Source organism: Crocuta crocuta, unplaced genomic scaffold, assembly GCF_008692635.1.
Source record: "Crocuta crocuta isolate KB4526 unplaced genomic scaffold, BGI_CrCroc_1.0 scaffold549, whole genome shotgun sequence".
Classification (NCBI taxonomy): domain Eukaryota; kingdom Metazoa; phylum Chordata; class Mammalia; order Carnivora; family Hyaenidae; genus Crocuta; species Crocuta crocuta.
In genome coordinates, this window is record NW_027529169.1 from 1,225,398 (window position 1) to 1,253,010 (window position 27,613).

Below are 27,613 nucleotides of genomic sequence, written 5' to 3' on the forward strand. Positions count from 1 at the left end.
ACCAAGCCCAAGGCACAACACGTACACTTAAACTGGGAGCCATCTCCTAACTCTGCCTAGTGGGTAAGCAAACAGGGAAATGTTGGCTAGTGGAAGCCAGACAAGGTCACTCAAGAGCTGGAGCCCCGGGAGTATCTCAATCCTTGAGAAGACAGGTGACATCTAGGGGTTGTCACTGGATTTAGAAAGGGATGACTTGGAACTGCTCCAATACAGGACCAGTCCTGACCTACCATCTCATGGGCCTCTCTGCTGACTGATGGTCAAGGCAATGCTCTCCTGGGTTCAAACTCCCAACACCCAAAAAAAGCAGGTCATTAGTGGAGGGCTGCAGGCACACACAGAAGGGCTCTTTCCCTGGGGCTAGAAATGCCCCACTCTCAGATAACAGATCTTCCTGCTGAGTGGCCAGCTGAGGCTGACAGGTCAGGCTGGTGGTTGAACTCCACACACACCTCTGTTCACTAGTATCTTCAGCAGAGAGGGGCCTTCAGCTCCTCCAGGCCATTTCCAGCCCCTACTACAGGGTGAGCATGAATGACACTGCAACATCTGACCTTGCTTTCTGTTTTCACCAAGAACACTGACATTCTACAGTATCAGGTCCCCCTAAAGTCTCCATAGCCTCAGTCTGAAACTGAAGGAAGAAAATTAAGACCCCTGAAGAGGCAGCTCCAAGCACCAATTTATCCTTAGCCCAGGAATCTACATCACTTTGTACAAATGCTTTTTCTGTTCAGTCTACACTCAGAACATCATCAGAATGGTGGAAATGTAGAGAGTTGCAATTTCAGGAAGTGCTGGGTAATTAAGGGAACTCCTGTCCAGTATACAGTAGGGGCTCAACAAAGGTTAGCAGAAAACAAAAGACTGGGGTCCAGAAGTGACTCTTACAGTCCTCCACTGTAGGATGTGAGAAAGGGGATCTGGGCTGGGGAACCTGGGGATGGCTGCAGATGGGGGTGTAATTCTAAAGGAGGGGACAGGCTGATGTCCCCAGGAAAGGGACTGGAGCCTGCCAGTGTCTCAGCAACTTCTCCTTGTCTATCCATCCTTGGGTCTTCCTGTGATACCATGTAATTTGATAAATCCTGGAAAAGAGGGGCACCTGGGTGGCTCAGTCAGCTGGGCGTCCTACTCTTGGCTTCGGCTCAGGTCATGATCTCATAGTTTGTGGATTTGAGTCCCACACTGGGCTCTGTGCTGACAGCACAGAGCCTGCTGGGATTCTCTCTCTCCCTCTCTCTTTGCCTTTCCTTTGCTCTCTCGGTCTCTCAAAATAAATAAACTTAAAAAAAAAAAAAAGATAAATTTTGGAAAAGAAACATTAGCCCCCCACTTCTATGGAAAGAAAGGTGATCTAATTCCCCTCTTAAAATCCACCCCCATGATCTCCATGAAGGCACCTGACTCCTTCTCTTGTGGATTCATATCCCACCACTCCCCAAGGCCACAGTTCCAATCACTGGACCCAGATAAACTTATCAATTTTTATTTTAAGGCAGAAATAATCAATGGATATCAAGGTTTCAAGACAACTCAACAACTGGTTTGTTTCTGAGTCCTCTGTCATGATCCAAATTACAGACATGTCCTTTCAGCCAGGGTCTGTGAATTGGCACCGCAGGTTGATGAGTCAGGCCGGCGGTTGCCATCCACATCTTCATCCCTGTCACAGGTATCTTCAGTGGAAAGGATCATTAACTCCCCCTGGGCCATGTCCATCCTGTGGGAGGGGGACACTGGACAGAACCAAGGCACACCCTGAGTACGGGGACAGAGGCAGAGCAGGTGGAGGCTGAGCCCCTCCCTGCTGCTGACATCCTGCCAAGAGTGGATTCCTCAAGAGACAGAAGGGCCAAAAGACTCAGAGCCTTGAAAAGCCATTCAAGGAACAGGGCATAGGTGTGTGCTACTGGGTCCCTGTTCCTCAGTCACAAAACTTGTGACTTTCCTCCTAATATCCCCAGAGTGCTGAGTAACGTCCAGGGAAGTCTGGGGAGGAGGTGGGGAGGGAGTTGAGACAGGTGTCCCTGGTGACACAAGAGCCCTCTCTCTCCACTCTATTTCCCTCCCTCTGAGGCATCCCAGCCCTCACAAAGTACCCAACTCCCTCCTACCATGCACTCAAGTCTTGGGTTACAGAGCTTTGGTAGGTCTTTCAGATATCCAGTAGATTATGGCATCCACTATCAAGGTGGGCATGTAACTCATGGGGAGGTAGAGGAGCTTGGCGTCCCAGCCACATGAGTATCGAGTGCGGGGGTGGCAGGCTGTTAGGGCATGTTCCACGCAGTTCGTCACCAAGTACAGGTTGTTGCAACATCTTGACTTCAATTTTCCCACCGATTTCTTGACTGTCCAAAGGGAATGACATATTCTCATGTTCTAATCTTCTTGCTTTGGGATCAACTTGGGAGAAAAACTTCTACAAGCATCCCACCTCTCCCCAGTCATCTCTAGGTTGAATCCATGGATTTCATTGGAGTGTGTCCCAACTCCTGCTACAGGAACAGTCTCCACACTAAGCCCCCTCTGCCTCTATTCCTGAGAATAGAGCAGAAACTGAGGTCTCTACAAACACCAGAAATCTAAGCACCTGAAAACCAGCTGTTCTAATGCCAGCTTGTCAGGAGTCCATGCATGTCTTCCCTCTCTGGCTTCAGTTTCCTCCACAAATAATGAGGGCACCAGAGGAAACTGTGGCCCCTAGGTCTAACAAGCCTGGCTCTTCCTGAGGTGACCAGGTGACCCCATGGGACCACGGGGATGGAGTTCAATATCCCCACTATGTGGGCTGAGTCAGAGCCTGGAGGCCCAGCCCAGTCTGTAGGAGGCACTAGTGATGGGCCCAGGCTGCCACACAAAGGTTTGTTTCCCTCCCCTCAGTCCACAGCTCACTCACTAGATTCCAGGAACTTCTCCCCATAGACCTCCTTGGCCTCCGGGCTGGCCTGATCCCATGCTTCCTGGATGGCCCTAGAAATCTTCTCAGAGTTGGTTACTTCCGTGTTGAAGAAACCAGGCTCAATCATAGCCACCTTCACCCCAAAGTAGCAGAGCTCCCTTCTGCAAGGCAGACAGGAAGAGGGGCAAGGACTTCAGAAACCTTGGGGGCAAACACAACAAACAAACAAGCAAACCCTATATACACCTAACTTGGGATAAACTCAAAAGCTCAGACAGATTCTAAGGACAGCATCCAGGTGGAGAAAATAATGATGACGTATAGTCTCTGCATCAGGTGTGCACATGTTTCCCAGGATTGTCCATACGCGTGCTGGCTAGCTCACATCCTACCTCTTCTGCTGCGAAAGCACCACTTACTTGCCATCTCCTCCTATTTCCCTTCACATCCAATCCATCTCCAGACTTTGCCCATTCTACCTTCTGCACCCCGCTCCCTATTCTGCCTTCTGTCCTCTAAGGAACACCTCTGCCTACATCTCAGCTCCCCAACACCCAGAGCCAACCTCTGCCCTGTAGCCAGTGGGTTCTCCAGAGGCTGATTTGATCAAGTTGCTCCCCTGAGTAAATCCCTTCCACGGGGTCCTGCTGCCAACAGCATGAAGGTTTGCAGCCTGTCCGGAGCCCCCCTGCCTCCATGAGACCACCCAGGCCCACCTGCCCAGCATCCCCTGCCTGACCAGGCCTTGTTCACTAGCCTAGAGGACCCCACAGCATAGTCAGTCAGCCATTACTCACCCTGGGCTTGGGCTCGAGTTGTTCCCTCATATTGGAGGCCTTCTGACCCTACTTTGCCAGGTTTCCAAGTTTACTTCTTCAATCCTCAGCTCAGGCCCTTCTCCAGGACTCTCCCGTTGTTCCACTGGCCGCCACCACCACCATAGCTAGCTAAGTTAGTCACGACCATCCTGATCGATGGTCACGCCATTTGTGTCTGTCTTGTCCTTTTCTCAGCTGTCAGACATTTTAGCTCAGTTGTCCTCAGACACATTTGTTGTGCACTCACAGAAGTGAGTATCTGTTGAACTGAGTCAAATCTTGGACCTCCATGTCGAGGGCCCCCTGAAGCTGAATATTATAGGAATCATGGACATGAGCTCTGTAGCCAAGTGATCTCAGGGCCAATTCTGCCTCAGACATTTCCCAACCATGGGCCCTCCTCCAGGGCAACCATAGGTGAAACCAACTCTGTAGGCCTGGGGCCCATCCCAATGCCCAGGACATGGGAAGGTGTTTCCCAATGAATTCCTGGCACAAAGCAAGAGAGAGGCATCTGGAAGGAAGAGCCTCTAAGACTGTGAGCAAATGATCCCCCTGGAAAATCTCCCCCAGAAACACAGGCAGGAAGACTGAAGGATGGCCTCTGTCCCAGTCCAATACCTGAGGGAGTCCGAGAAAGCCTCAACGCCATACTTGGAGATGCAGTAGCCTCCACTCAGAAGGGACACCCGGCCCATGATGCTGGAGATGTTGACCACGCGGCCCCTCGCCTTCCTCACTAGAGGCAGCAGGCTCAGGGTCACCTCTATCAACCCCAATAGGTTCACGTCCAGTATCTTCATGAAGTCCTGCTTGGTCAGCCACTCATTGGGTGCGAAGGGAATGGAGATGCCAGCATTATTCACCAGGCCCCAGAGTCCTGGTTATGGGGTGGGGAGAGAGCAACATTGTGTGCCTAAGTAAGACACAACTGTGGTTCCAAGTCACCTTCCAATCCACTTTTTTACCACATCAACAACGTCTACACCCATAAAGGAAACGAGTGCAAGAGAGGAAGTAGGAATGCAGTGGCTGCAGGGCGTCAGGGTTTGCATGCGCGCTGAGCTATTGGACCGCAGGGATGTTCCTTCTCATCTTGCTGCTCCTCAAGGCCTGGCTTACAGGAGGCCATAAGTGCATCTTTGTCAAGAGTACGCCCGGGGCACCTGGGTGGCTGAGTCGGGTAAGTGGGTAAGCCTCTGACTCTTGATTTCAGCTGATGTCGTGATCTCGTGACTTGTGAGATTGAGCCCTGCATCGGGCCCTGTGCTCACAGCTGGAGCCTGCTTGGGATTCTCTCTCTCTCTCTCTCTGTCCCTCCCCCACTTTTGCATGCTCGCTCTTTCTCAAAAAAAAAAATCATTAAAAAAATCTTTAAAAAAGAAAAAAAAAAGATTTGACAATGAAAATGCTGATCATAGGATACATAACTATGTAACAGATTCTGGAAACTGACATTTGGACAATGTCCTTTTATCTTTATCCTCTTCTATGTTGTATACAATGAGCATGTTTTACATTTTTAATCACAAAAACAAAAACATCAATGGTGTCTTCTTTCCCGAAAAGGGCAGGCAGCATAATAGAGGGGAAAGAACAGGACCCCTCACCCATATTTGACCAAAAGTCCCTTCAGCTCCCTCATAAGCCTCAGCGTCCTCATAAGTTAAGTGGGGCTGATCTTAAAGCCCTGCAGAGGGCCTGGTGGGAAGAAAATGTGTACCTGCTGAGATCAGGAGCCTGGATCTAGCCTGGCCCAGCCCCACGCGGCCCCAGAGCAAGCCCCCAGGGCCCAACAACTCCTCCAGACTACTGGCCCTAAACTCAGGCTGGGCTCATTTAACCCTGGGCTCAGATTCAGGCACTCCAGGCCTTCTTCTCAGGAAACTCCAAAGCTCGAGGCTTCAAAGATCAAAATATCCTGAGAACCTTCCCAGTTAGCAGAAGAGAAGTTTCCCTTGCACAGAGAGAAGCAACAAAGAGACACAAACAGGACTCTGGGCAGTACCTCTGTCCCCCACACGCTCCTTCACCCACTGAGTGGCTGCAGAGATGCTCTCTGTCTTGGTGACGTCCAGGATCACCGTCTCCAGCCTGTCTGACATCTGGTCTCTCAGCTGCTCGGCCCCTTTCTCTGTCAGGCACGCGGCCAGCACCCTCAAGCCTCGCAGGTCCAGCTGCCTGGCCAGCAGGTTCCCGAAGCCCGAGTCACAGCCCGTAATGAAGACGTACTTGTCTCGGAGGTTGCTCACCACCTGCCTCTCCCGGTACCAGCGCAAGAGGTAGTACAGGCCCACGAGGGCCGCCAGGTACAGCCACATGGCTCTGCAGGGAACACATAGGCTGAAATGAAACAAGAGTGTTAGCCTCCAGGCTGTCTAACATGGAGTCCTGAAGTTGTTCCTGGTCACTACCTTTAGTGAGTACTATTGATTTCTGGCCCCAACTTGTATCTCTTTGGTACACTCATGCTGTTTCTACTAGATGCAGATTTCACAAAGAACCCTTTGACATCAGGATATTTTTCTCAGTCACCTTCTCCTGGTCCTTCCACTCCTACACACACACACACACACACACACACACACACACACACACTGGAGTCCCTTGTGTCTTAAGTCTCATAGTTCAGAACTATCTTCTTACTTTGTTCAAGCCTGGAACTCTGTGTCCCTGACCTACTGGAGATTCTTATAAAGAAGATAGATACGTTTTGACTCAAGACACATGTGGTTTCAACACCCAGCTCTGCTACCAGCTAGCTGTGTGACCCTGGGCTGCCAGCTTACCCTCTGAGCCAGGGTTTCCTTATCTGAGCCAAATAAGGATTCAGAATTCATTTCTGAGAAGACTAAGTCACTGCCACTCTCACTGAGATTGGAGAAGGCAAAATGTTTAAGGAACAGATCCCCTCCAGATACAGTAGTTCTCTGGGGCAGAAACGTGTTCAGGAGCCTCAAAGGGTGTCTGACCTCAGAGGCGAAGACGGGGGGGAAGGGAATGAAGGTGGGCATGTGCGAGAGAGGGAGAGACTGCTCCCAGCTGCTGGGAGGGTGGAAAGGAAGCACTTCAGCAAAGCGGGGCTCACAGCTGCTACTCTATCAGCGGGCCCTGGGTGCTTGCTCGCCTTGCCCTCTGCCCCTCCCACATCCAGAATCTCAGACACAGACTCCCAAGGCAGAAAACACTGGCTCGCATGGGACCTAAAACCTCACTCAAGCAGGGAGGGCTGTGGCCCCCATAACTGCAAAGGGTGTCCGTTCAGTTGTATCCCGATGATGGTGGGGAGGAGGCGGGAGCCACCCCCTCAGCAGACTAAAGATGGGACTGGAGACTGGACGGAACGGATGTCCATGGAGGGGCTTCAGGGTGAGGCGGATGGTGCCATACCATAAAAGGAGAGTGGACAGAGCTGGCGATGGGACAGAAGCAGAAGCCAGTGTGACTGCTCTGGGCATGACCCACATTTACACAGCTCTGACTGGTAAGGAAAGGGAGAGTCACTGGAAAGGGGGAAGAGAGGTTTCCCCACGGGAACCATAGGCTCAATTGTCCCAGGCTCTCCCCCAGCAGGTGAAAAGGACAGAGAGGGGTACAGATGAAGCCTTTAGTTGAAACTGTTATGTGCAGAGAAGTGACTGTAGTCCTGAAAGCGTTCATCTCTTAAGGCGGGACGTGCTGGCAGCCTGGCAAGGCCTGGTCCTGCCGAGCCTCACCTGTTTCTGCTTCCTGGGAGTCACTGCCAGGACCCTCCTACAAGGGCTTCCTTAAGGGTGGGGGAGAAGAAGGCAAGAGGAGGAAGGAGCCCTGGAAACTCTCAGGGACCCAAAGAGACACATACATCCAAACTCCACTAAGGGATAAGGCCATGTTCTTTACCTGCAAGGAACCACAAATCCCTTCACCACCAACTTTCAAGGGGCCATGCAGCAGGCACATCTCCAAGCCCTAAGCGCCTGCCGCTTCACTCTTGTAAATCCTCAGAACAACGTGACCACCTGCCAGGGGTGCCAGGAGCACCAGAGTTCATTTCTCTGAAATCACAGAAAGTGCAGAGGATAGTAAGAGAGAAAGAGGCTGGGGTGCCACTCACTTACTTGGGAGCTGTGGGGCCCAGAAAGAGAAACCCTGCAGAGGCGCCAGGGGGATGCAGACTCGCTGCTGCGAATCTCTGCGCTGAGATCCTGCACAGGACGTCGCGACGCTGAGATCCCCACGCACGCGCCTGAGGAAGGGCAACTCCTCCAGACTCCCCCGACAGCACCTGGAAGCCAAGAGCGCGCTGGAGCCGAGGCGCGCGCCCCCTGGTGGTGCCCTGCCGAAGCTCAGCAGGACCGCCTTCCCATGCGCGTGTCCCCCGCCCGCCACCATTCCTTCTTCTCCACCCAGTGTGGCTCTTCTGAAGAGGGGAGACATAGGTGATGGAAAAGGGAGCTGGGAAGGACAGGGAGTAAGTACTAATTGTGCAACTTGTTTCCAGGCCTACAGGTATGCAGCTTCCACTATCTGGAGTGGGAACGCAAAAACACAGACACAACCGTGCCTTCACGGTGAGGATTTGATGCATGGATGTCATCGGAGTGTGTCCGACTCTTCCCACAGGACAGTCTCCACACTAAGCCCCCTCTGCCTCTATTCCTGAGAATAGAGCAGAAACTGAGGTCTCTACAAACACCAGAAATCTAAGCACCTGAAAACCAGCTGTTCTAATGCCAGCTTGTCAGGAGTCCATGCATGTCTTCCCTCTCTGGCTTCAGTTTCCTCCACAAATAATGAGGGCACCAGAGGAAACTGTGGCCCCTAGGTCTAACAAGCCTGGCTCTTCCTGAGGTGACCAGGTGACCCCATGGGACCACGGGGATGGAGTTCAATATCCCCACTATGTGGGCTGAGTCAGAGCCTGGAGGCCCAGCCCAGTCTGTAGGAGGCACTAGTGATGGGCCCAGGCTGCCACACAAAGGTTTGTTTCCCTCCCCTCAGTCCACAGCTCACTCACTAGATTCCAGGAACTTCTCCCCATAGATCTCCTTGGCCTCTGGGCTGGCCTGATCCCATGCTTCCTGGATGGCCCCAGAAATCTTCTCAGAGTTAGTTACTTCCGTGTTGAAGAAACCAGCCTCGATCATAGCCACCTTCACCCCAAAGTAGGAGAGTCAGCACATCTACAGGGATCTTGGGGGAGGTGCCAGGGATCAGGAAGTGGAGGGAGGGGGCGGATCCTGAGGGAGTGACAAAGGCCAGGAGATGGATAGGAAATTGCAGGGTGGGGAAGAGTGAAGGCATGCTGGGAGGCTGCTGGGTCGTGCCAGTTTCTCTGGGGGCCTTCCAGTGTCTGTCAGTCCCTCAGAGCCTCCTCTTGCTTGCACTAACCTTGCACACCTGCACATGCATTCTCTTGGGAAATCATAGGGAGGAAACAATTGTCCTTCATCTTGTGAAAGCAAAGACCATTCACCTCCCCTTTTTCAACCTCTCCCCAGGTCATCCCATGCTTCTCTCAGCCTCCATGAAGGAGACTTTGCTTTCACTCAAGAAATTTCCCAGAATTCCGAAGGCTGAGTCCCCTCCACAGAAGTATATGCTGCACCCTACTTTTTTTTTCCTACCCCCATCCATGAGAAGTGCTTCAAGAGCAGTCATTTTTTAACCTTTTGGACATTGTGGACCCTTTTGAGAATGTAAGGAAGACTCTAAGCCCCATAAAAATGACTTAACACAATATATAGGATTTTGAGTATGGTTTTCAGGGAGTTCACAGACCGCCTGAAGCCATTAAGTGCCAGGAATCTAGGTCAAGAAATCCTATAATAAGGATTTACTGAAGTCCTAGTGGTGTGACTTTCTCTGTGCCTCACAACACGATAGAAGTCTTGCCTATGACAGTGTAAAACAATTTAATGAGGATAACAGTACATGGCAAGAACCTTGTAATCCTACCTGACGAATGGTGAGTATTCAATAAATGCTAACTGTTACTACATTTCTTTGCAATAATTCATAGTGGCATTGGGAATATTCTTGACCTTCCATGTAAGAAACAGAACACCAGACAACTAAATGAAAGAGGAAGCCGCCGTCGATCCAACTGAGAGAAAAATGGCTCATAGTGATGGGACTAGGAAGAGGTATCTCAAGGTAATTCCACAAGAAGGGATTGCTCCTTCCTCATCCCCAAACGGTGGAAAAGGAACATGCTTATGCCAAGCACTTTACATATCTCATAGGTCCCATACAATAACCCCAGAAGGAAGCATCAGTAACGTCACTTTACATATAAAGAAACTGAGACTCAGGAAGATCAAGTGACTTGTGCAGTCACACAGCTCCTAAGTGATAGAACATGGTGTCAAAGTCAGGTCTGGTCCCTGAAGTAGTGTTATCTCCACTGTGCCTCAGTGAAGAGCCAATAAGCAGGAAAGAGCTGAGCAGAGCCAAGGACAGAGTCGCTGGACCACATCCCTCTTTGGGGCACCTGGGGAGTTCCTAATCTGGTGCTGTTGGGCAGATAAGGCTGCCTCCCTGGCATGGGAAAGCTGTGGCAGGAGGGCAAAATGACTTCTGTGGCTGGACTTGGCTTCTGTACTCAATGACCCGCTGGAAGCGAAGCTGGGAGTGGAAGGACAGTCGTTGCCAAACTCCTCAGCCTAACCCAGCCCATAGTCCATCTGCCCTCAACACACAAAGTAAGGTCCTGAGCCACACAGGCCAGACAGGCAGGGGGATTCCTGGGACAGCCTGCTCACCCCTCCTTCCAGGGTCCAGGCACAAGCCCTTGGCCCCCACCTGACCCTGGGAAGCTGCCTGCTTTTATCTGTGCCTTCAATAACTCCTCCCTGATACCTTCCTTCCTTTCTGATTGTTGATCACAATATCTTGTCTACATTTTTTGGAAAAAAAAGTTGGGGAGGTGTAGGGAGGAGAAAGAGCAAATTTCCAGGAATTGTTTTGCAGCTGCTGTTCCTGTTACTTGGAGCAAAGCTGTGTGCTGCTCCCCTCCTCCTCAGGTTGGCAAGAAGCCTGGGTCCTGCCCTCTCTGTCTTTCCCTTCCTTCCAATCTCTCTCTCTCCAGCTGCATACCTCCTCCCTCCTAAGAAAAACAGCCACATGAAAACTGCAGAGCTGTCACTTATTTCTTCCTGAGGGAGCAGCTTTCCCTCTGTGTCTCTGCCAGAAGGCACCCCATCATTTCCTCCTGCTGCAAATACACATTCAGTGATGTGGGGAAGGGGGGCCAGGGAGCAGGTGGAGGGTGATGTCTCCATATGGGAGGGAAAAGATCCTGGGGTCAAAGATTCGGAGACCCAGGAGACATGAGCTATTCAATGCAGTCTTGAGAGGAGTGGAAATGGCAATGAGTCAGAATATGTAGAGAGAGCGGAGACCAGAACTGGGTCTTGCTGGAGGGTGCTTGGTCTAGTAGACCCTTCGTCTGCATGGGTCAAAGTTATGGAGAAGGAAGTGAGAATTCTCAGAAGGCTCCCCATTGAAAAATGATATCCATAGGATAGAAACTGAGATTCAAAAGAGAGAGAAAACAGAACTGTCCGAAAAATCAAAGTAAACCACATTTTACATTGTCATAGCTCATCATGACGGAGTTCTTGATCTAGGGGCGGTCTGATGTGTGAGTAGACATGTGACATAATAAGAAATATGCATATGGTCTCTGCCCCCCCAATTCCTGAGCTCTTAAATTCTTTGGAATTTCCTAGATAGTTTCAGGATGGGGACTGACTCCCAGAAACACCAAGCCTTGCTTAGAAGCCTGGAACTCCTAACCTCACCTCTTGTCCTCTGGGAAGAAGTCAGAGACCAGAGTTATAAGTAATAATAAATCATGCCTATATGTTGAAGCAGGCTTAAAAATTCCTAAACTATCAAGCTCAGAGAGCTTCTGGGACAGTGAACATATCCACATGCCAGGAGGCCAGTGGACCCAACTCCATGGGAACAAAGCTCAGGACCCTTCCCGACCTCCTTATCTGACTGTTCATTTGTATCCTTTATAATAAACCAGCGAACAAAGTAAATGTTTCCCTGAGTTCCGTGACCTATTCTAGCAAATTATTGACACTGAGGTGTGGGCATTATGGGGCTTTGTTACCATGTTGGACAGAGTCATGTTTGTGACTGGCATCTAAAGTGGGAACAATCTTGTGGGACTGAGACCTTAAACCTGAGGAGTCTGACGCTAACTTCAGATTGGTGTCAGAATTGATAAATTTTAGGATTTCCACTGTTATAGGGTGCCCAGGGAGTTGGAAAATTAATTGGTACTGGAGAAAAACCCCTACATATTTGGCGTCAGAAGTGTTATAAATAGAAAATGCTTTTCTATAGAAGGATTTAAGAAAACTGCAAAATTAAAAATACCCCTCTCATGGAGATAGTTGCACAACAATGGGAATATCCTTACTTAATTAATTAACAAAAGTATTAATTACTTTAATTAATCTCTACACCCAATGTGTGGCTTGAACTCACGACCCCCAGATCAAGAGTCACATGTTCTACCTACTGAGCCAGCCAGGCACCCCTTACTTAATGCTACTGAACTGTATAATTAAAAATAGCTAAACTGGTGGGACACCTGGGTGGCTCAGTTGGTTAAGCATCAGACTTCGGCTCAGGTCGTGATCTCACAGTTCATGAGTTCAAGCCCCACGATGGGCTCTGTGCTGACAGCTCAGAGCCTGGAGCCTGCTTCAGATTCTGTCTCCCTCTCTCTTTCTCTCTCTCTCTGCATCTCTGCATGCTCTGTTTGAGTCTCTACAAAATAAACCTTTTTCAAAAAATAGCTAAAATGGTAAATTTGATGTTATATTTATTTCACTACAACAAAAAATTAATTAGCAAACTTAAAAAAAAATCACCTCTTTGAATGGATAAACAAAATGTAGCACATCCATGCAGTGGAACATTACTCAGCCATAAAAGGTAATGAAATACAGATACATGCTACAATGAGGGTGAGCCTCAAAAACATTATGTTAAGTGAAAAAAAAAGACACAAGGCTCACACATTGTATGATTCCATTTATATTAAATAGCCATGATAGGTAAATCCACAGAGACAGAGAGCAGAATGGTTATTGCCAGGGGCTGGTGGAAGAGGGAAGTAGGGAATACTTAACAGGTATGAGGTTGTCTTTGGGGGTTTTGAAAATGTTAGGACCTAGATAGACATGGTGGTTACATAATAACATGAATGTACTAAATGCCACCAAATTGTACACTTAAAGCTAGTTAATATTGTTATGGGAACTTCACCTTGATGAAATGTGCACACACAATCCCCTCCAGCCAACATACCTTGCGATGTGAGGCTTATGGGACGGGCTATCTCTCGGGGCTTAATGGCCCATCCTTTCCCCCCACAGGGGATACCACAGGGTAGCTCAGGGATCAAACGATTAACTGAGGTGAAAGTAGTCTGAGAAGCAGGAGGCTCTGCTGACACGAGATCTTCACCAAAAACATGCATCCATGGGCTCTGAGCCTTGCCCTCTAGCTTGGAAGGAGAGAGAAGCTTGGTGTCTCTCTCTCAGCCACCCTTGGCCACACTTCACGGGAAGTATGAGGCAGTAGGGGAAGGATGCTGTTCTCCCCCTCCCCGTCTAGGAAGCTCCCTGAAGCTCAACGCAGCCCCCTTTCCTACCGCACATTTAATCTTCTCTCTGTCTCTAGGTCCTCCACCCAGGGCCAAGATGCAGGCTGGCGAGAATGGCAAGGGAGGGGTGCGAGCCAGCTGTGAAGGGCAGAGTAACTAAAAGCCTGGCTGATTTTCAGATTTATTTTAGCCTGCCCACCCCCATCCTGTCTTGCTTTTGTAGGAACCAGCAGACAGGGGAGAGTGGGATTCCAAGCCAATTTAGGGTAGAAAACACATACATGTGTAAAGTAAGAGGGCCAGCCCTCTGCTAAGCACTTCACCTTGTTAGCTCAATTAATTCCCACAACATCCGTTAGTAGATATTATCATCCCATTTTGCAGAGGAGGGGACTGAGGCTTAAAGAGGTAAATTCACTAGCTAGTGACTCAAGAGTCTGGATTTTAATGCTTGCAGCCTGACTCCTCCCCGCCCCTGGCACACTGGGTCTTCTGCTGTGACTTCCCCTCTATCTGGATTGGGGGAAGGCAGGAAAAACACTGACCCTCTCCCACAGAGCCTCAGCCAGTGATACTGCTTCCTGGATGAGAAGGACGGCCCTGAAGCCCACAGCAAAGCCAGCCCCACGGCCACAGTCCCTTCAGTCTCCGTGCAGCTCCCCAGCAGCCCAGACCCACTGGACCTCCAGGACCAGAGGCGCTCACGACAGAAACTCAGGTGGGTGTCAGCCTGTCTCAGGGAAGAAGGGAATCAGGGCTTTCCTGCACAATCCACAGATGTTCCTAGGGATAAATCAGAGGGGTGTGTGTGTGTGTGTGTGCGCGCGCGCGCGAGCGCCCCACATCCATAGCCCAGATGGTGAGACAGAGTAAGACTTCACATGAAAGGGCCAAGGGGTGGCTAGGGCTGGAGATAGGATGGGACTGGCCAGGCCGGGGAGGAATCTGGTCGGGCACCAACAGTTCTGGTCTCTGCCACCGCCGAGTCCTAACAAAATGTCTCTGCTCACAGGTCAAAGCTGGCAAGGGAGTTGTGTGCTATTTATCTGCAGTTTGAATGTTTAAACTGCCTTCCTTGCCTCTTCAGACCCAGAATCTTTCCCCAAAGCCTCCTGGTCCTGGTGGCCCACTAACTTGAGACGTAAGGCTGCTTTTGAGGTCTTTGTTCTCCTCCAACCCTCTCTTCTCCCTACCAGGCATTTGCTGGTCCTGATGTCAGGCAAGGGCAACATGGGGCCTACCCCCACAGAGGGGTTCACCACAGCACCTGCCAGTGACTTTGGAGAGATCCACAACTGGAATGAACTGCTCTACTTCTTCAACCACACTTTGCCCGAGTGCCACATGGAGCTGAGAGAAGACACCAAGCAAGTGACCCTCTTTGTCCTCTACCTGGCCATCTTTGTGGTGGGGCTGGTGGAGAACCTCCTGGTGATCTGCGTCAACTGGCGCTGCCTGGGCCAGGCAGGGCTGCTGAACCTCTACATCTTCAACATGGCCATAGCGGACCTGGGCATCATCCTATCTCTGCCTGTGTGGATGCTGGAGGTCATGCTGGACTACACCTGGCTCTGGGGCAGCTTCTCCTGCCGCTTCACTCACTACTTCTACTTTGCCAACATGTACAGTAGCATCTTCTTCCTGGTGTGCCTCAGCATTGACCGCTACATCACCCTCACCACCACCTCTCCCTCCTGGCAGCGCCACCAGCACCAGATGCGGCGGGCCGTGTGTGCAGGTGTCTGGGTCCTCTCGGCCATCATCCCACTGCCTGAGGTGGTGCACATCCAGCTGGTGGAGAGCTCGGAGCCCATGTGCCTCTTCATGGCACCCTTTGAAACATACAACACATGGGCCCTGGTGGTGGCCCTGTCCACCACCGTCCTGGGCTTCATGCTGCCCTTCCCACTCCTAGTGATCTTCAACGTGCTGACGGCCTGCCGCCTTCGGCGGGCGGGATGGCCGGAGGGCCGGCGCCACTGCCTGCTGGTGTGTGCCTATGTGACCGTCTTTGCCATCTGCTGGCTGCCCTACCATGTGACCCTGCTGCTGCTCACGCTGCACGGGACCCATGTCTCCCTCCACTGCTACCTGGTGCACCTGCTGTACTTCTTCTATGACATCATCGACTGCTTCTCCATGCTCCACTGTGTCGCCAACCCTATCCTTTACAACTTTCTCAGCCCAAGGTTCCGGGACCAGCTGCTGAGCGCTGTGGTCCATTACCTCCCCAAGGTCCGGGCCAGGGGGGACAGACGTGCTTCCTCCTCCTCCTCCTCCTCCACTCAGCACTCCATCATCATCACCAAGGAGGGTGCCCAGCCCGCCCAAGCAGGCCCCAGCACCACCCAAGCCTGAACCTCTAAGTGCCAACTACCTCATCCATTCCTGCCCCTCAGGGTCTCCTAGGCAACTGAGGTAGCTCCTACTCTTCTCCATCAGCAAACTAGAAAGCTAGAGATATAGGTAAGAGACTTTGGGAAAGGGTCAGAACACTTATGGTCAATTTTGAGTACGTCTTACAATATTGAGGTGGGGAGGAGGAGAGGAGCCAGGGAGGTGTAGAGAACAGGTTCTTGGTGTTGTAGTATTTGTCTCGGTCCTCGGGACTAAAGAAGACACTCAGGAAGAAAAAAAAAAAAAAGGTGAAATAAATAACAGAGACAGCCATGACTCTGGCTCTTTCAAAACTCGGTCCTTCCAGCTGGAATAGGCTAAAGGGATGATCAGCAGAGAGATGCACTCATTTCAGCAATCCCCCTGGCCGGAAGGAGTGTGCTCCACAGGGACCTCACACAACTTTCCTCTGTTTGTGTGCTTGCTGTTCTCCCGGCACACTATGCAGGCCGAGAGGACAAGAGGTCAGAGGCCAAGGAACCAGGAGGCCTCAGCAGGACGTTCCTAGCATCCTCAGTGAGATGACAAATGGAGAGGGTGAAGCAGAGGTCTGGCTCCCCACCCTCCCCACCATCCAGGAAGTGGCTCCATTTCCTTGCTGACACTCTCTCCTTCATCCACCCTGCTTCCCTTCCCCCAAAGCAGAGGAGCCATCTCAGAGTTAGTGCTCCTCACAGCTCACTTGCTCCCTGCTTCAGATCTAGGGTATATCCAGACTTCCAGAAAGGGAGGCTATCAGAAACCCATCCCCATCCCTCCCTTTCTTTCCATATCATGGGCAAATATCAAGGGATATCCATTCCAGGAGCAGACCTTGGGACAGCCAGCAGCAGGCACTGACAGATGCTCTGTCCCTCAGCCCTTGTCCCCTGCATGGGATGGGGAGGTAGAAATTTTCTGATTCTGTCACAGGGCAGAACTCCAGTATTCTTTTTTTAAAAAAATGCTTATTTATTCATCTTTGAGAGAAAAAGAGAGTACAAGCAGGGAAGGGCCGAGAGAGGGCGAGACCCAAGATCCAAAGCAGGCTCCGGGCTCTGAGTGGTCAGCACAGAGCCTAACGTGGGGTGTGAACTCATGAACTGCGAAATCATGACCTGAGCTGAAGTCGGATGCTTAACCAACTGAGCCACCCAGGTGCCCCACTCTGGTATTCTTCTAAGTCAGTTGTCACCCTTGAACTTCATTCTCCCTGGCCAGGTCTTTTCATAATTTTCTTGTCCTGCAACTTCTATTCATGCTTGTCCGATAGATAGGAAAAGTCTTCTTATCAACAAGTAGGTCCTCTGGGGGTTCCTGGGTGGCTCAGTCAGTTAAGTGTCCAATTCTTGATCTCAGCTCAGGTCACGATCTCAAGGTTCGTGAGTTCGAACAGTGCAGAGCCTGCTTGGGATTCCTCTCTCTCTCTCTGCTCCTCCCCTACTCATGCTCTGTTTCTCAAAATAAAAATCAATTTAAAAAATCTTAAAAATAGGTAGGGCTCTCTAAAAGATTCATTTATCGGGGCACCTGGGGGGCTCAGTCAGTTGAGCGTCCAACTTCAGCTCAGGTCATGATCTTGTGGTTCATGAGTTCGAGCCCGGCGCTGGGCTCCATGCTGACAGCTCAGACCCTGGAGCCTGCTTTGGATTCTATGTCTCCCTCTCTCTCTGCCCCTCCCCTGCTCACGCTCTGTCTCTCTCTCTCTAAAATAAAATAAAACACTTAAAAAAATTTTTTTTAAAGACTCATTTATCAGTTGGGAATAGGCCTGTGTCCATGAAGGCAAAACCTAAGATCAGGACAGAGCACTGGTTGCACGTCTCTGGCCTCCTAATCCTGCCTGTGGAGAATGAAGGGCCTGTGTACGTGATCACTGGGAGCCTCTGTCCTGCTTAAGTTCTCAGTGTTTCTGGAATGTTTACCTTGGAATGAGCCAGAGCACTGACCCAGAGCACTCTTCTCCTCTGTTCTTAGATATCTGAAACCATATTCACCAGATGCATGAAACGCTGCTCCAACAGTGTACATACCTGTTTGTCAGGAGCACAGAGGGAGATCCTCCTGTGATCCTCCTGCTCGCTGGGCCCAAATCTGAAAGGGTCTTAAGTGACAGATAAGCAGCTGCTCAGTGGCAGAGCTAGAGTCTTTTCAGCCAGAAGAGTCCAGGTTGTACCATGGAGTTGCAGTAAAGGCTTAACCTAATAATATAGAAAATGCATTAAACAGACTCTCTTCCCTTGTGCTCATATGAAAACCAAGCCAAAATCTGATGCCTATATCACTGCCTCCTCTGACTTGGGCTCTAGAAGTTTCCTAAAGGAAACCCAATTTTACACCTGTCACAACCCAGGTGACCTCAGAGGCCATCCCCCCACGGTCTCACTCTTCTCACAGATTTCTCTGGCAACCGTTCTCACCCTGGGAAGCATGAATACATTCTTAGGGCCTCAGGAGGACAGAGACCCTGCGATGCTGACTCTGTAGCAAGGCTGCTCCGCTCAGCACTTACTGTGCACTGATGAGGGCCATGCCTGGCCCGTGCTGAGACCAAATGGCCCAAATGGGCTGAGGTCTATCTCCTTTTATGCAGAGGCACATTTGTTATCGACCTCATGAGATTATGCCAAACCTCTGCCTCCTTCCTGGATTGGCCTCTGTCTGCTCCGACATACTGTGTCAGTGAATCAGATGGCACTGGCAGGACAATTTGAGGCCAGATCTCTGGTCCAACTAGACATGAGCAGAGTCCCACTACTCTCTGGGCCAATGGAAGATCCCCTCAGGGAGGTTTCCCTTGGAAAGGTTGGGTTATTGACTTAATTTCCCACTAAAAACAGGTCAACAAGTTAGCCCTGGGGAATTCCAGCTGCAGGAAAGGAAACTTGTCACCTGGAAGAATGTTGGCAGCTGCTGAGAATGCTGGCGCTCCCGGGTGCTGGGCCCTGACCTCCTCAACAACGGACAGTAACCCCAGTCAAGAGGAAAAGAATTCCCGTTTCAAATTTCTTTTTTTTTATTCTAAATAAAAACCACACTTTGTGCTGAACAATGGAATATAAAAGAATCAGATGTACAACGATTTTAGACATCTACTATTTGGGAAAAGAAGTTTACAAAATATACAAAACTTTACAGCAATAGATAGTAAACACTTAAATATTAGGAGGTCAGTACTCATTAATTTAATGGAAGGAAGTTAGACGTCAACAACTCTTCTTGGTTTCGTAAGAGACTTTCACTAGCAGAGGCGGCAGGGGAGGGCGGGCTGGACAGGGGAGGGGTGTTAAAGAAACCTCGAAATCAAAACAGTTTCATTTCAATTCGGGTGTTCAGCTTACGACACGTGATCACGATGAAACTGATGCTGTGTGCCTGCACTTCCTGACTCACTCAGTGCAGGCCTGAGGCAAAAAGAGGTGTGGGGACCTCCAGATGGCCAGACTTCTCCACACAGCCCACTCCTGTGCCAACAAAATCAGTGTCCATCTATAAAAGGATTTAAATTCGCTTCCAAAGATGAGCAGTCTCAGGACTAGGGCACAGCATGAGGCCAGAAGACGAAGAAAATCCATCAGTAGCAAAACCTGACTGGGGAGAAGGTATTTAAGCCCAAAGGTTTGTCCTGGAGACAAAGGGGTGCTGACAGATCGGGAAGGAAGAAAGTCAAAAACAAATTTTAACCATTTCCTGGTTCTTAGGGGCCACCTCCCCTAAGGGCCCAACTCCCACCTCCTTTTTTTCCACCTAGTCATGAACTATAGAGGCTCTCTGGGGTCTTAAAATTTAGGACCGAGTACTAAAGTACAGCAGCACATCCCAGCAGGCGCTGTGGCATCAATGAGCCATCAATGGGTCAGAGGAGAAGCGGTAATGAGTACCTCTGACCAGCTTCCCTCCTCTGGCCACAAGCAGTCTCTGCTATTTATTTCCATGTGCCATACAAGTATTACCTTTTCCCCTTAAGAAACAGGTTGGGAATAGCCTCATGTTGGTTTAATGCTCTATATTCGCCATCTTGAAATTCTTCATTTTTAAACAAGGGGCTCTGCAAATTATGTAGCTGGTCCTGAGTACAGAACAAGAAAGAGGGAAAAGGGAGAAGACAAGACATTCAGGGGTTAAATAGAACCTCAGAACAATACAGCAGACTGCTAAACTGAGCTCCAAGGTGGGGGTGCAGGGGTGCAACAAAATCAAACAAACAAAAGGTTGAAAAAAATGTAAAAACTCAAAAGAAAATGAATACCTCTGACCAGGTATCCCAGAGTGTCCTCTGCCACAATAGTTTCAAGTAAAACAGTTCAGAAAAGAATGACCTGGAGGCAGCAAACATGACTCCAAACAAAGGGAAGGGTCAGGTGTGAATAAGGGGACAAGCAGAGGAAGAGGGTTTGGTCAGTGAGCCTCATGAGCTACTGACCCTGCTACATGTCTAACTGCAACCAACCAGGTCACCCTGATCAACCTCAGGGTTGACCTCAGGAGATCAGGGGATGCAGTTTTTTGTTTAGTGTTTCAGGGACAAAGTTTCAAGGATTTGCTTTTTGGTTTACTGGCAAAAAGAGAAAACTTCACAGTTTCAGGTTAAGTATACAGACTACCCAGCATCTACAATGCCCTCCGTTAAGGAAAACGGTTTCTCCAGCACATTGATCCATTCTCAGCTATCTGGTTGGGTTCCAGTAAGTATCATTTCTCTCAAATCTGACCATTCAAAAATCAGTCCTCATCAAGCATCTGGGAATTAACCAGCCTTGAAAAGCTTAGCAGACACTTGACTGTAGCCCTTCACACATTCTCCTTAAATATCTAATGATCAGCATGGGAAAGAAAGGGAGAAGTCAGTCAGGGATGAAAAGTCTCAGCAGTGGGGCACCTCGGTGGCTCAGTCGGTTAGCATCTTGCTCTTGATCTCAGCTCAGGTCATGATCTCCCGGTTCGTGGGTTCGAGACCTGCATTGGGCTCTGTACTGACAGTGTGGAGACTACTTGGGATTCTGTTTCTCTGTCTCTGCCCCTCCCCCGCTTGTATTGTACTCTCGCTCTCTCAAAACAAAGTTAAAAAAAAAAAGTCTCAACACTGCTCTCCTGACAAGAATGTCCTGAGGGAACATTTAATAAGTTGGGTTTAAATGGTTAAAAGTGGCCACTTGTACAAATCCCTTCATGTTAACAGTCACCTCGCCAGAGACATGCACCCTAACCGGGAGGCTTTATCAATTTAGGGTTAGGGACAGAGACAGCAAGACCAAAAGCAACGGAGCTTTGGCTTGCCTGTACACCTTGTCTTAACATAGCTTTCCAAGTTTAGGAAGGATGAGAAAATGTGCAAAAAGGTCCTTCATATAACTTGTTACCCTCAACACAATGCCCAGTCTATTCAATCACAGGAAGGAAGAGGGATAAAAGTCCTAGGAATTTAATAAGCCCCAAATTTCAGGAACTTACATCCATTATCTAAAGGGTAATGCAAGAGACCATCTGGAGAGAAAGAAAAGAATTTGTTTGTTTAAAGGCTTGATACCTTCTCCCCTAGTTCTAGCCCGTTTCCCAAATCTCTGGCCAGGACTGTCCCCTGGAATATGGCTACTGGCTGGAGAGAAACTCATTTTCCTGAAGTCACTAATCCAAAAGAGATGCTGGATAATATGTATATAAAAGCAAAAATAAATAAATATCATTGTCCAAAAAGGCTTTGTGAGTTAATTAAAACCACTTGCTTGTGAAACAGCCCGGGGTGCTGCTGAGTCCCACCAAGGACAGTGGCAGGGCCTAGGCCAGGGACTCCCAGAGCTCGCCTGAGCAGGGTGAGGTAGTGAGTTACTGAGGTGCTACCTTGTGAATATGCGAGATCCGAGGGCCCTCTCCCTCAAGCCTTCTTTGGGCAGGAACCCCTCAAAAGCCACTGAGAACAGAGCCAAGCAGCCCCAAGGACTGCGCAGACTCCATCACAGCCACCGAGGGAGGGCCTAAACCAGCTGCCGTCTAATAGCGCCCCCTCGTGGCGATGCCATGACAGATCAGGATAAATTCCAGCAGGTCAAAGGTGAGCTGCCAAAGCTCCCGGCCAGTTAGAGTACAAAGTAAACAACAGGTTACCCGACTGGGACAGACAGACAGAACGCGCAACCCGCTACACACCGCGTTACCCGGGTCCCTTCGATCCTGAAGGGGTCACAGTCCATCACTCTGCCACCTCATGGGGTCTTCTCATCAACACCATAGGTCAAACACACTTCTAGGTGGGAGACTGGATGTAAATTAAGGCAAGGCTGCTGCTGTCAGAGACATCCCCACCTCTCCACCAGGAAACTCAAGCTCGATGGAGGTGACTACATCAAAGTGGCTCCTTGTCCTCTTTACCCCGCAGGAAAGGCCTAACAACCTGGGCTATAACTCCATAAAATCATATTTCTTTGGAATTGAGGAGAAAGGAGAAACTTCCCATCCTGTCCATCCTGGCTGCTGCCTCTGGCAGCACAGCGGGACACCTCTTCTGACTGGCAAGGACTCATCCCAAAGCGTTCTGACCTAAATAGAAAGCTTTGTCCCCAGTTTGGATCTAGCTGCCAAAAGATTTTCCTGTCCCATCAGCAGATTAGAGCGTCACAACCAGCAGGTGCCTCCATCCCATCCGCCTTTTCCCTGCTGAGGGCTGGGCCGGGAGCCTGAGGGGAACTGCCCTGCTGACTAGTCTTTTCTGAACGACCGAATTTCCAAAATCTCTCTCAAAGATGGGTGTCCCAGTTGGAAATCTGGTCCTAATACCCACAGTGAAAAGCCCTCTCTCCGCCTCCTCTATTCAGTGAGGCCCTTGGTTGGATTCTTAGCAGCATAAAACCTATCCGTAAACGAAAACTTGAGAGGCTCGGAGAGGGGATCTAGTGGACACCAACTGCCTGACCAGATCCCCAAACCAGCCTCAAAAGAATCAAAAACCACAGCCCTTCCTGGGCAGGAACAGGTAAGGAGGTAAACATGATAGGGCCGTAGCTTCTCAAATACAGTAACAGCTCGTGTGCTCTTTCTTCTTTTTTTCTTCTTGAAACGCAAGACAGAACAGAATTCCTAGCAAGGCAAAATTGAAACTTCGGCTGGAGAGGGACCAACAGCCACTAAAAAATCAACGTCCTGGCTGCCGCCTGGGAGCTCCCCTCAGCTCCACTGGGGCCCAGTCAGCTGTCCGGGTTCTTTTCTGCCTCTTTGGAATGGATAATGTACATGAAGGTCTGTTCGATGGTGAAGTCGGGTGGGAGGCTGCCTTTGTGCACACCGACGTGCTTGCTCATGAGGTTCAGCGTGGAGCTGTAGTGGCCACAGACCGTGCAGCGGTACATGAGGGCCCCCGAGTGCGTCTTCAGGTGGCACTTGATAGTTGAGCGGCCTCGGAAGAACTTGTGGCACACCTTACACTGGTACGGCTTCTCGCCCGTGTGGATCCGCCGATGGTAGTTGAACTCGCTCGTGTGTGCGAACCTTTTGCCGCAGACCTTGCAGCTGTACTTGCTGTTCCCAGGCTGGCCCTGCAGAGCCAGGTCCTCACTCAGGAACTCCTCTGCTGGCAGCTTCCGCTTCTGGAGAGTTGGGTGCTGGAGCCCAAAGCCAGGCCGGGCGTCAAGGCCACTGCTGCATTTGTGCTGGCTGACGTGGTAGCGATAGGCAGCCTCCGACTTGAAGCTCTGGCTGCACAAGTGGCAGCGGAAGAGGGTGTCCTCCAGGCTCTGGTGCACAGCCATGTGCTTCTCCAGAAGCTGCCAGTCGACAAAGCTGTTCGCACAGACAGAGCAGGAGAAGACTGAAATGCCGAGATGGGACAGCGTGTGCCACATGAGGCTGCAGAGGTTGAGGTGACGCTGGTCACAGACGCTGCAGGCCTGGCCCTTCAGGTTCAGGTGGTCCAGGATGTGTCCCCGGACCACGTGGAAATCTTTGGCCAGTGCCTTCCCACAGGCGGCACACTTCAACTCTGCGGAGGCTGCCCCTGAAAACAAACCCAGCTTCCCAGACAGGGGGTCATTGGGGTGGACAATAATGTTGTTCTCAAATATTCCATCCCGTCGGTGGAGGGTCAGCTGCCATTGGGTAAAGAATTTAGTTTCACACATGTCGCAGGAGAAGAGGAAAATACCAATGTGGGACAGGACATGGGTCACCCGGGAGTTTCGGTCCTGGAAGTGGGTCTCACAGACCTTGCAGTTGCCTGTCAGCAGGTCCACGTGGTCCCGAGCATGCTGTCGGATCAGCTGAATGTTGGGCTCTAGAACTTTCTTACACACCTGGCAGGGCATGGCCTTATTCTCTCGGCTGTCATGCTCCCCAAAAGTCAGCTCATCCTCACTGTCGTCACTCAACTCGATCACCTCCTCGGCTGTGCCTATCTCCTCGGTGGGGTCTTCAAACTGCAAGTCATCGTCCCCCAGGTCCTCCAGCTGGAGCTCGTCCATCTGCCCAAAGCCTGGATCTTTGGAATGGTCGCTATTGCTCAGGCAGGAGTTGGTCCCAGTGGTAATGTCAATCGCATTGTCAGTGGTGAAGAAACTGTTTTTACTGAAGTCTCCGTTGCTCTGAACTTTGTATGGCTGGCAGGAGCTCGTGCTGGTTTGGACGGCCATGCTGGCAGTGCCGAGGCCTGGCTGAGTCACCATACTGGGAACAGATGTGAAAGGGGCAGGAGCATCATGGTCTTCTGTCTTTGGTGGCAGTGGCTGCTGTGGCAGAGGCAGGCTGTGGTTAGTGTCACCGGTAACATTTCTCTCTTCGTCTTTACAGCTTCCTCCAGCATCACAAGGTAACACATAATTTCTATCAGGGCCGAAGTGTTCCCCACCAGCCCGTAAGTCTCCAAGGGGATAGGTAGGTTCTGCCGAGCTACAGCTCTGGGCACCAGAGTGGCCCTCACTGGCGCCGGTCAGGGGCTTGGCCACGGCAGTGCTCTCCAGATCAGGAAAGGTGGAGTGACAGGCCCGAAGGAGATCTTCCATACCCAGGCGCTCAGCTACCTCGTAGATAACCCCAACATTGATCAGGTCTGTGAAGAGCTCTGACGTGTAGACAAAGCTCAGGATCTTCTCAAAGTTGGCAGGGGTGATGAAGTCCACCACGTAGGTCCTGGCGGCATCGAGCCCAGTATTCAGGAAGAGGTTCTGGAAGTAGCCAGCAGCACAGGCCAGCACAGCTTTGTGGGCCGGGAAGGAGCGGCTCCCCACCACAATGGTGACATCGCACATGGTCTCTGAGAGCCGGCACTTGTTGAGTTCCTTCAGCAGGTTGTTGGGGTGGTTGGTGCTTTGCAGTTTGATCCTCATGCCCATCTTAGCAGCTCCTGTGAAGTTGCCTCTGTATCAGCACGGTTCACCTGCGGACAGTAAAAGCAAGAGGTGGATGGCCACAAACATCCCTGCAGGCAAGGAGCTCTGTGGAAGAAAACACCGCTCGTCTAAGAGTGTCCAAGCCCTGGGTGGAAAGCAGAGGACAATGGACGTGGAGAGCTGGTCTATGCTGCTGGGCGCAAGGACAGCACAAATGACGGGAGAATGACCTCTCTCCCTGCACATTCACAGAATCGCCCTAACGAAATCCAAAAGTATTGGGGAAAATAATGGATAGCTTGGTCTTTAAGAGTCAGTAAGAGATGTTATAGGCCTGGTTGGACAGGAGCTAGTGCCTTAGAGCCAAGAGAGAGGCACCCTTTCAGACACAGTTTTTATTTCATTATCAAAGCCATGGGCTCAGACTTTACTCATAACTAATTTCCCAATTTCTCCCTGAATACAAGCTTTCCTATCTCATTGAGTACATTCACTTCTCTTACAATTGCCAAATGCCATAGACATCCTTTGGACACAATAATTAAGGATTCATAAGCCAGTGAGGGCAAAATAAGGTTGCTCTATCTTTTAGTTTCCTATCAATGCTGTGTCCTTTCAGTCCCTAAATAAACTTCTTGCTCATTCAGGAGTTCCCATCTCTCCCTACCTCACGCTACTTGCCTACTCTCTTGTCTTGCCATAACCCAGACCCAACCAGATAGTACTGTCACCTTCTCTGTATGCTGTGGATGAAGCTAAGCGCTCAGGACCCAAAGAAATAAAGCAAAGTAGAATACACTGTGGTATTTACTATTAATTTTTTTTTTTTTTACCACCCTCTTTGGGACTTGACGCATATGCTGACCAGAACTACAAGAGTTACCTGATGCCCTAAGAAGGCACCTAATTATATAGAGAAGACTCCTGAAGGCTTGCCAGATCCCACTTTCCCCCCTTTTCGAGTCCTGCACGCCTAAGGAAGAAAAGCAAGCTACATTCTCCTTCAGTCTCACCACTCGCCCCGCGCGACACAGCCCCTTTCTCCACTTCACCACCTTCTACTAACTCCCAACTTTTTCTGGGGTCCAGAAAGCTTCTGCGCATTTTTGGGAAACCAGTCAAACATCTCCCGGGCCCTGATGGCCACACATCAGGTCGGGGCACTGGGAAGCCTGAGTCGGGGGGTGCGAGGGACGCAGACTGGGAACTTCCGAGAAGGCACCCCAACAATCCCTTGGCGCTGCAGTCTCCCCTCTGGAGGGTCGAATCCAGGAAGGAGGGCGTTGGATCGGGCTAGGGTGCTCCAATCTGGGGGCCACCGAGCACCTCGGTCCCTCCTCAAAGGGCGGGGGATCCCCCGGGGCGCCTGCGGACTGGGGCCGGGGCGCCGGGCCGGACGGGATAGAAGGGATGGGCGGCGGGACCGGCCGGGGTCGGCGCGCGGCCGGGAATGATGGGTCCGGCCGAGGGGAGCGGGCAGGAGGGAGCCCAGCAAGAGCGAGCGAAAGGCCGGGACGGGGGTGGGGCCTGGGCCAGGGGNTCCTCCGGCCCACAGCAGCCCGCCGGGCCCCGCGCGCCTGGGGACCCCTGGCCGGGCCTCACTTCCCACCCCCGCGCGGTGCTAGCAGCTGCGGGAAAGTTTTCAACCCCCTCAATCCTGGTTTTTCTGAAATGTTCTCACGCTGGGACCTGGACAAGTGAAAAACCCTATCCGGACGCAACTCTCATCCTTTACCGTGATCTACGTCTTCCAGCCTCAGAAGCTTCTCAAAACTTCCACTTTCGTAGTTTTGCAAAAAAGAGGGGGAAAAAGTAAGATTATTAGATTAATTTATGTCCCCGCTAGGCTGTAAACTCACTAGGCTGAGAGCTTCCTGAAGGCAGGGAAATGTCGTTCTTAATAACTTAACGCAGTGCTTACCACATAATTCCTGGTCCTTATGATTGGTGCTTAATAAAGCCCGATTGAGTGAATGAACTTGAGGGCTGGGCCCCTGGTACATCCCCCTCTGAAAATTCGAGAATTCCCCTCGTCCCACCTAGGGGCCAAAGGAAGGAATTCATTCGCAGGATCCCACTCCACCTTGGGAGCCCAAGGCTGCTGCAGCCAGAAGGGGAGCAGGATTTGTCACCCCAAATATGCCTTTTTGGTATAAGGATTACTTTAAGCTGATTATTTTTAAGAAACAGCAGGCAGAGGAGAAGCTCTGAAACAGAATAGAAATTTCATTTATAAGGGAAATCTCCATTTGTAAGGGTGTCTCCCTCTCTGTACCAGAAAGAGAAAATGACTAAATCTCCAGAAACTCTTATTAATGGAGAAGGCAGGGAATTAAATTGGCCTAGCAACCATATCCTTATTCACCGTGGTTGGCCTGGAAACCCTCCATAACTGACTCTTTACCCCCAATATATTCTTTTGTCTTTAGCTGGAGACGGTATTTAAGGTGGTGGCTTAGGCCATTTGAGGGAGTGACTCTGTTTTCCTGCACATCTTCCACGTATACAGGAGGTATACTGTTGAGGTTACTCAACTTCTGTTTGTTTTTCTCCTGTTAATCAGTCTTTGACTATAGGGTGGTCTCAGCCA

General features: G+C 50.5%; 3 protein-coding genes across 4 annotated transcripts; 1 reads left to right on the forward strand and 2 right to left on the reverse strand.

The window, feature by feature from the left end:
- Nucleotides 1–1,476: 1,476 nt before the first annotated feature.
- On the reverse strand, nucleotides 1,477–8,824 carry RDH16 (retinol dehydrogenase 16). 2 transcript variants are annotated; one of them, XM_077757532.1, is made up of 6 exons: nucleotides 8,723–8,824; nucleotides 5,735–6,069; nucleotides 4,348–4,606; nucleotides 2,906–3,069; nucleotides 2,121–2,357; nucleotides 1,477–1,742 (listed from the first exon to the last, which is right to left on the reverse strand). In XM_077757532.1, exons 1-5 carry the CDS (start codon nucleotides 8,779–8,781, stop codon nucleotides 2,140–2,142), a joined length of 1,035 nt encoding a protein of 344 aa, XP_077613658.1. In that variant the 5' UTR covers nucleotides 8,782–8,824; the 3' UTR covers nucleotides 1,477–1,742; nucleotides 2,121–2,139. The 2 variants fall into 2 exon arrangements, with proteins under 2 accessions (XP_077613658.1, XP_077613659.1); XM_077757533.1 differs by lacking the exon at nucleotides 8,723–8,824 and adding an exon at nucleotides 7,824–7,932.
- Nucleotides 8,825–14,548: 5,724 nt separating this feature from the next.
- Nucleotides 14,549–15,694, forward strand: ACKR5 (atypical chemokine receptor 5). Its single transcript, XM_077757437.1, has one exon. It carries the CDS (start codon nucleotides 14,549–14,551, stop codon nucleotides 15,692–15,694), a length of 1,146 nt encoding a protein of 381 aa, XP_077613563.1.
- Nucleotides 15,695–18,731: 3,037 nt separating this feature from the next.
- ZBTB39 (zinc finger and BTB domain containing 39) lies at nucleotides 18,732–25,065 on the reverse strand. Its single transcript, XM_077757535.1, has one exon. The coding sequence runs from the start codon at nucleotides 25,024–25,026 to the stop codon at nucleotides 22,891–22,893; it is 2,136 nt and encodes a 711-aa protein (XP_077613661.1). The 5' UTR covers nucleotides 25,027–25,065; the 3' UTR covers nucleotides 18,732–22,890.
- Between the last annotated feature and the right edge of the window lie 2,548 nt (nucleotides 25,066–27,613).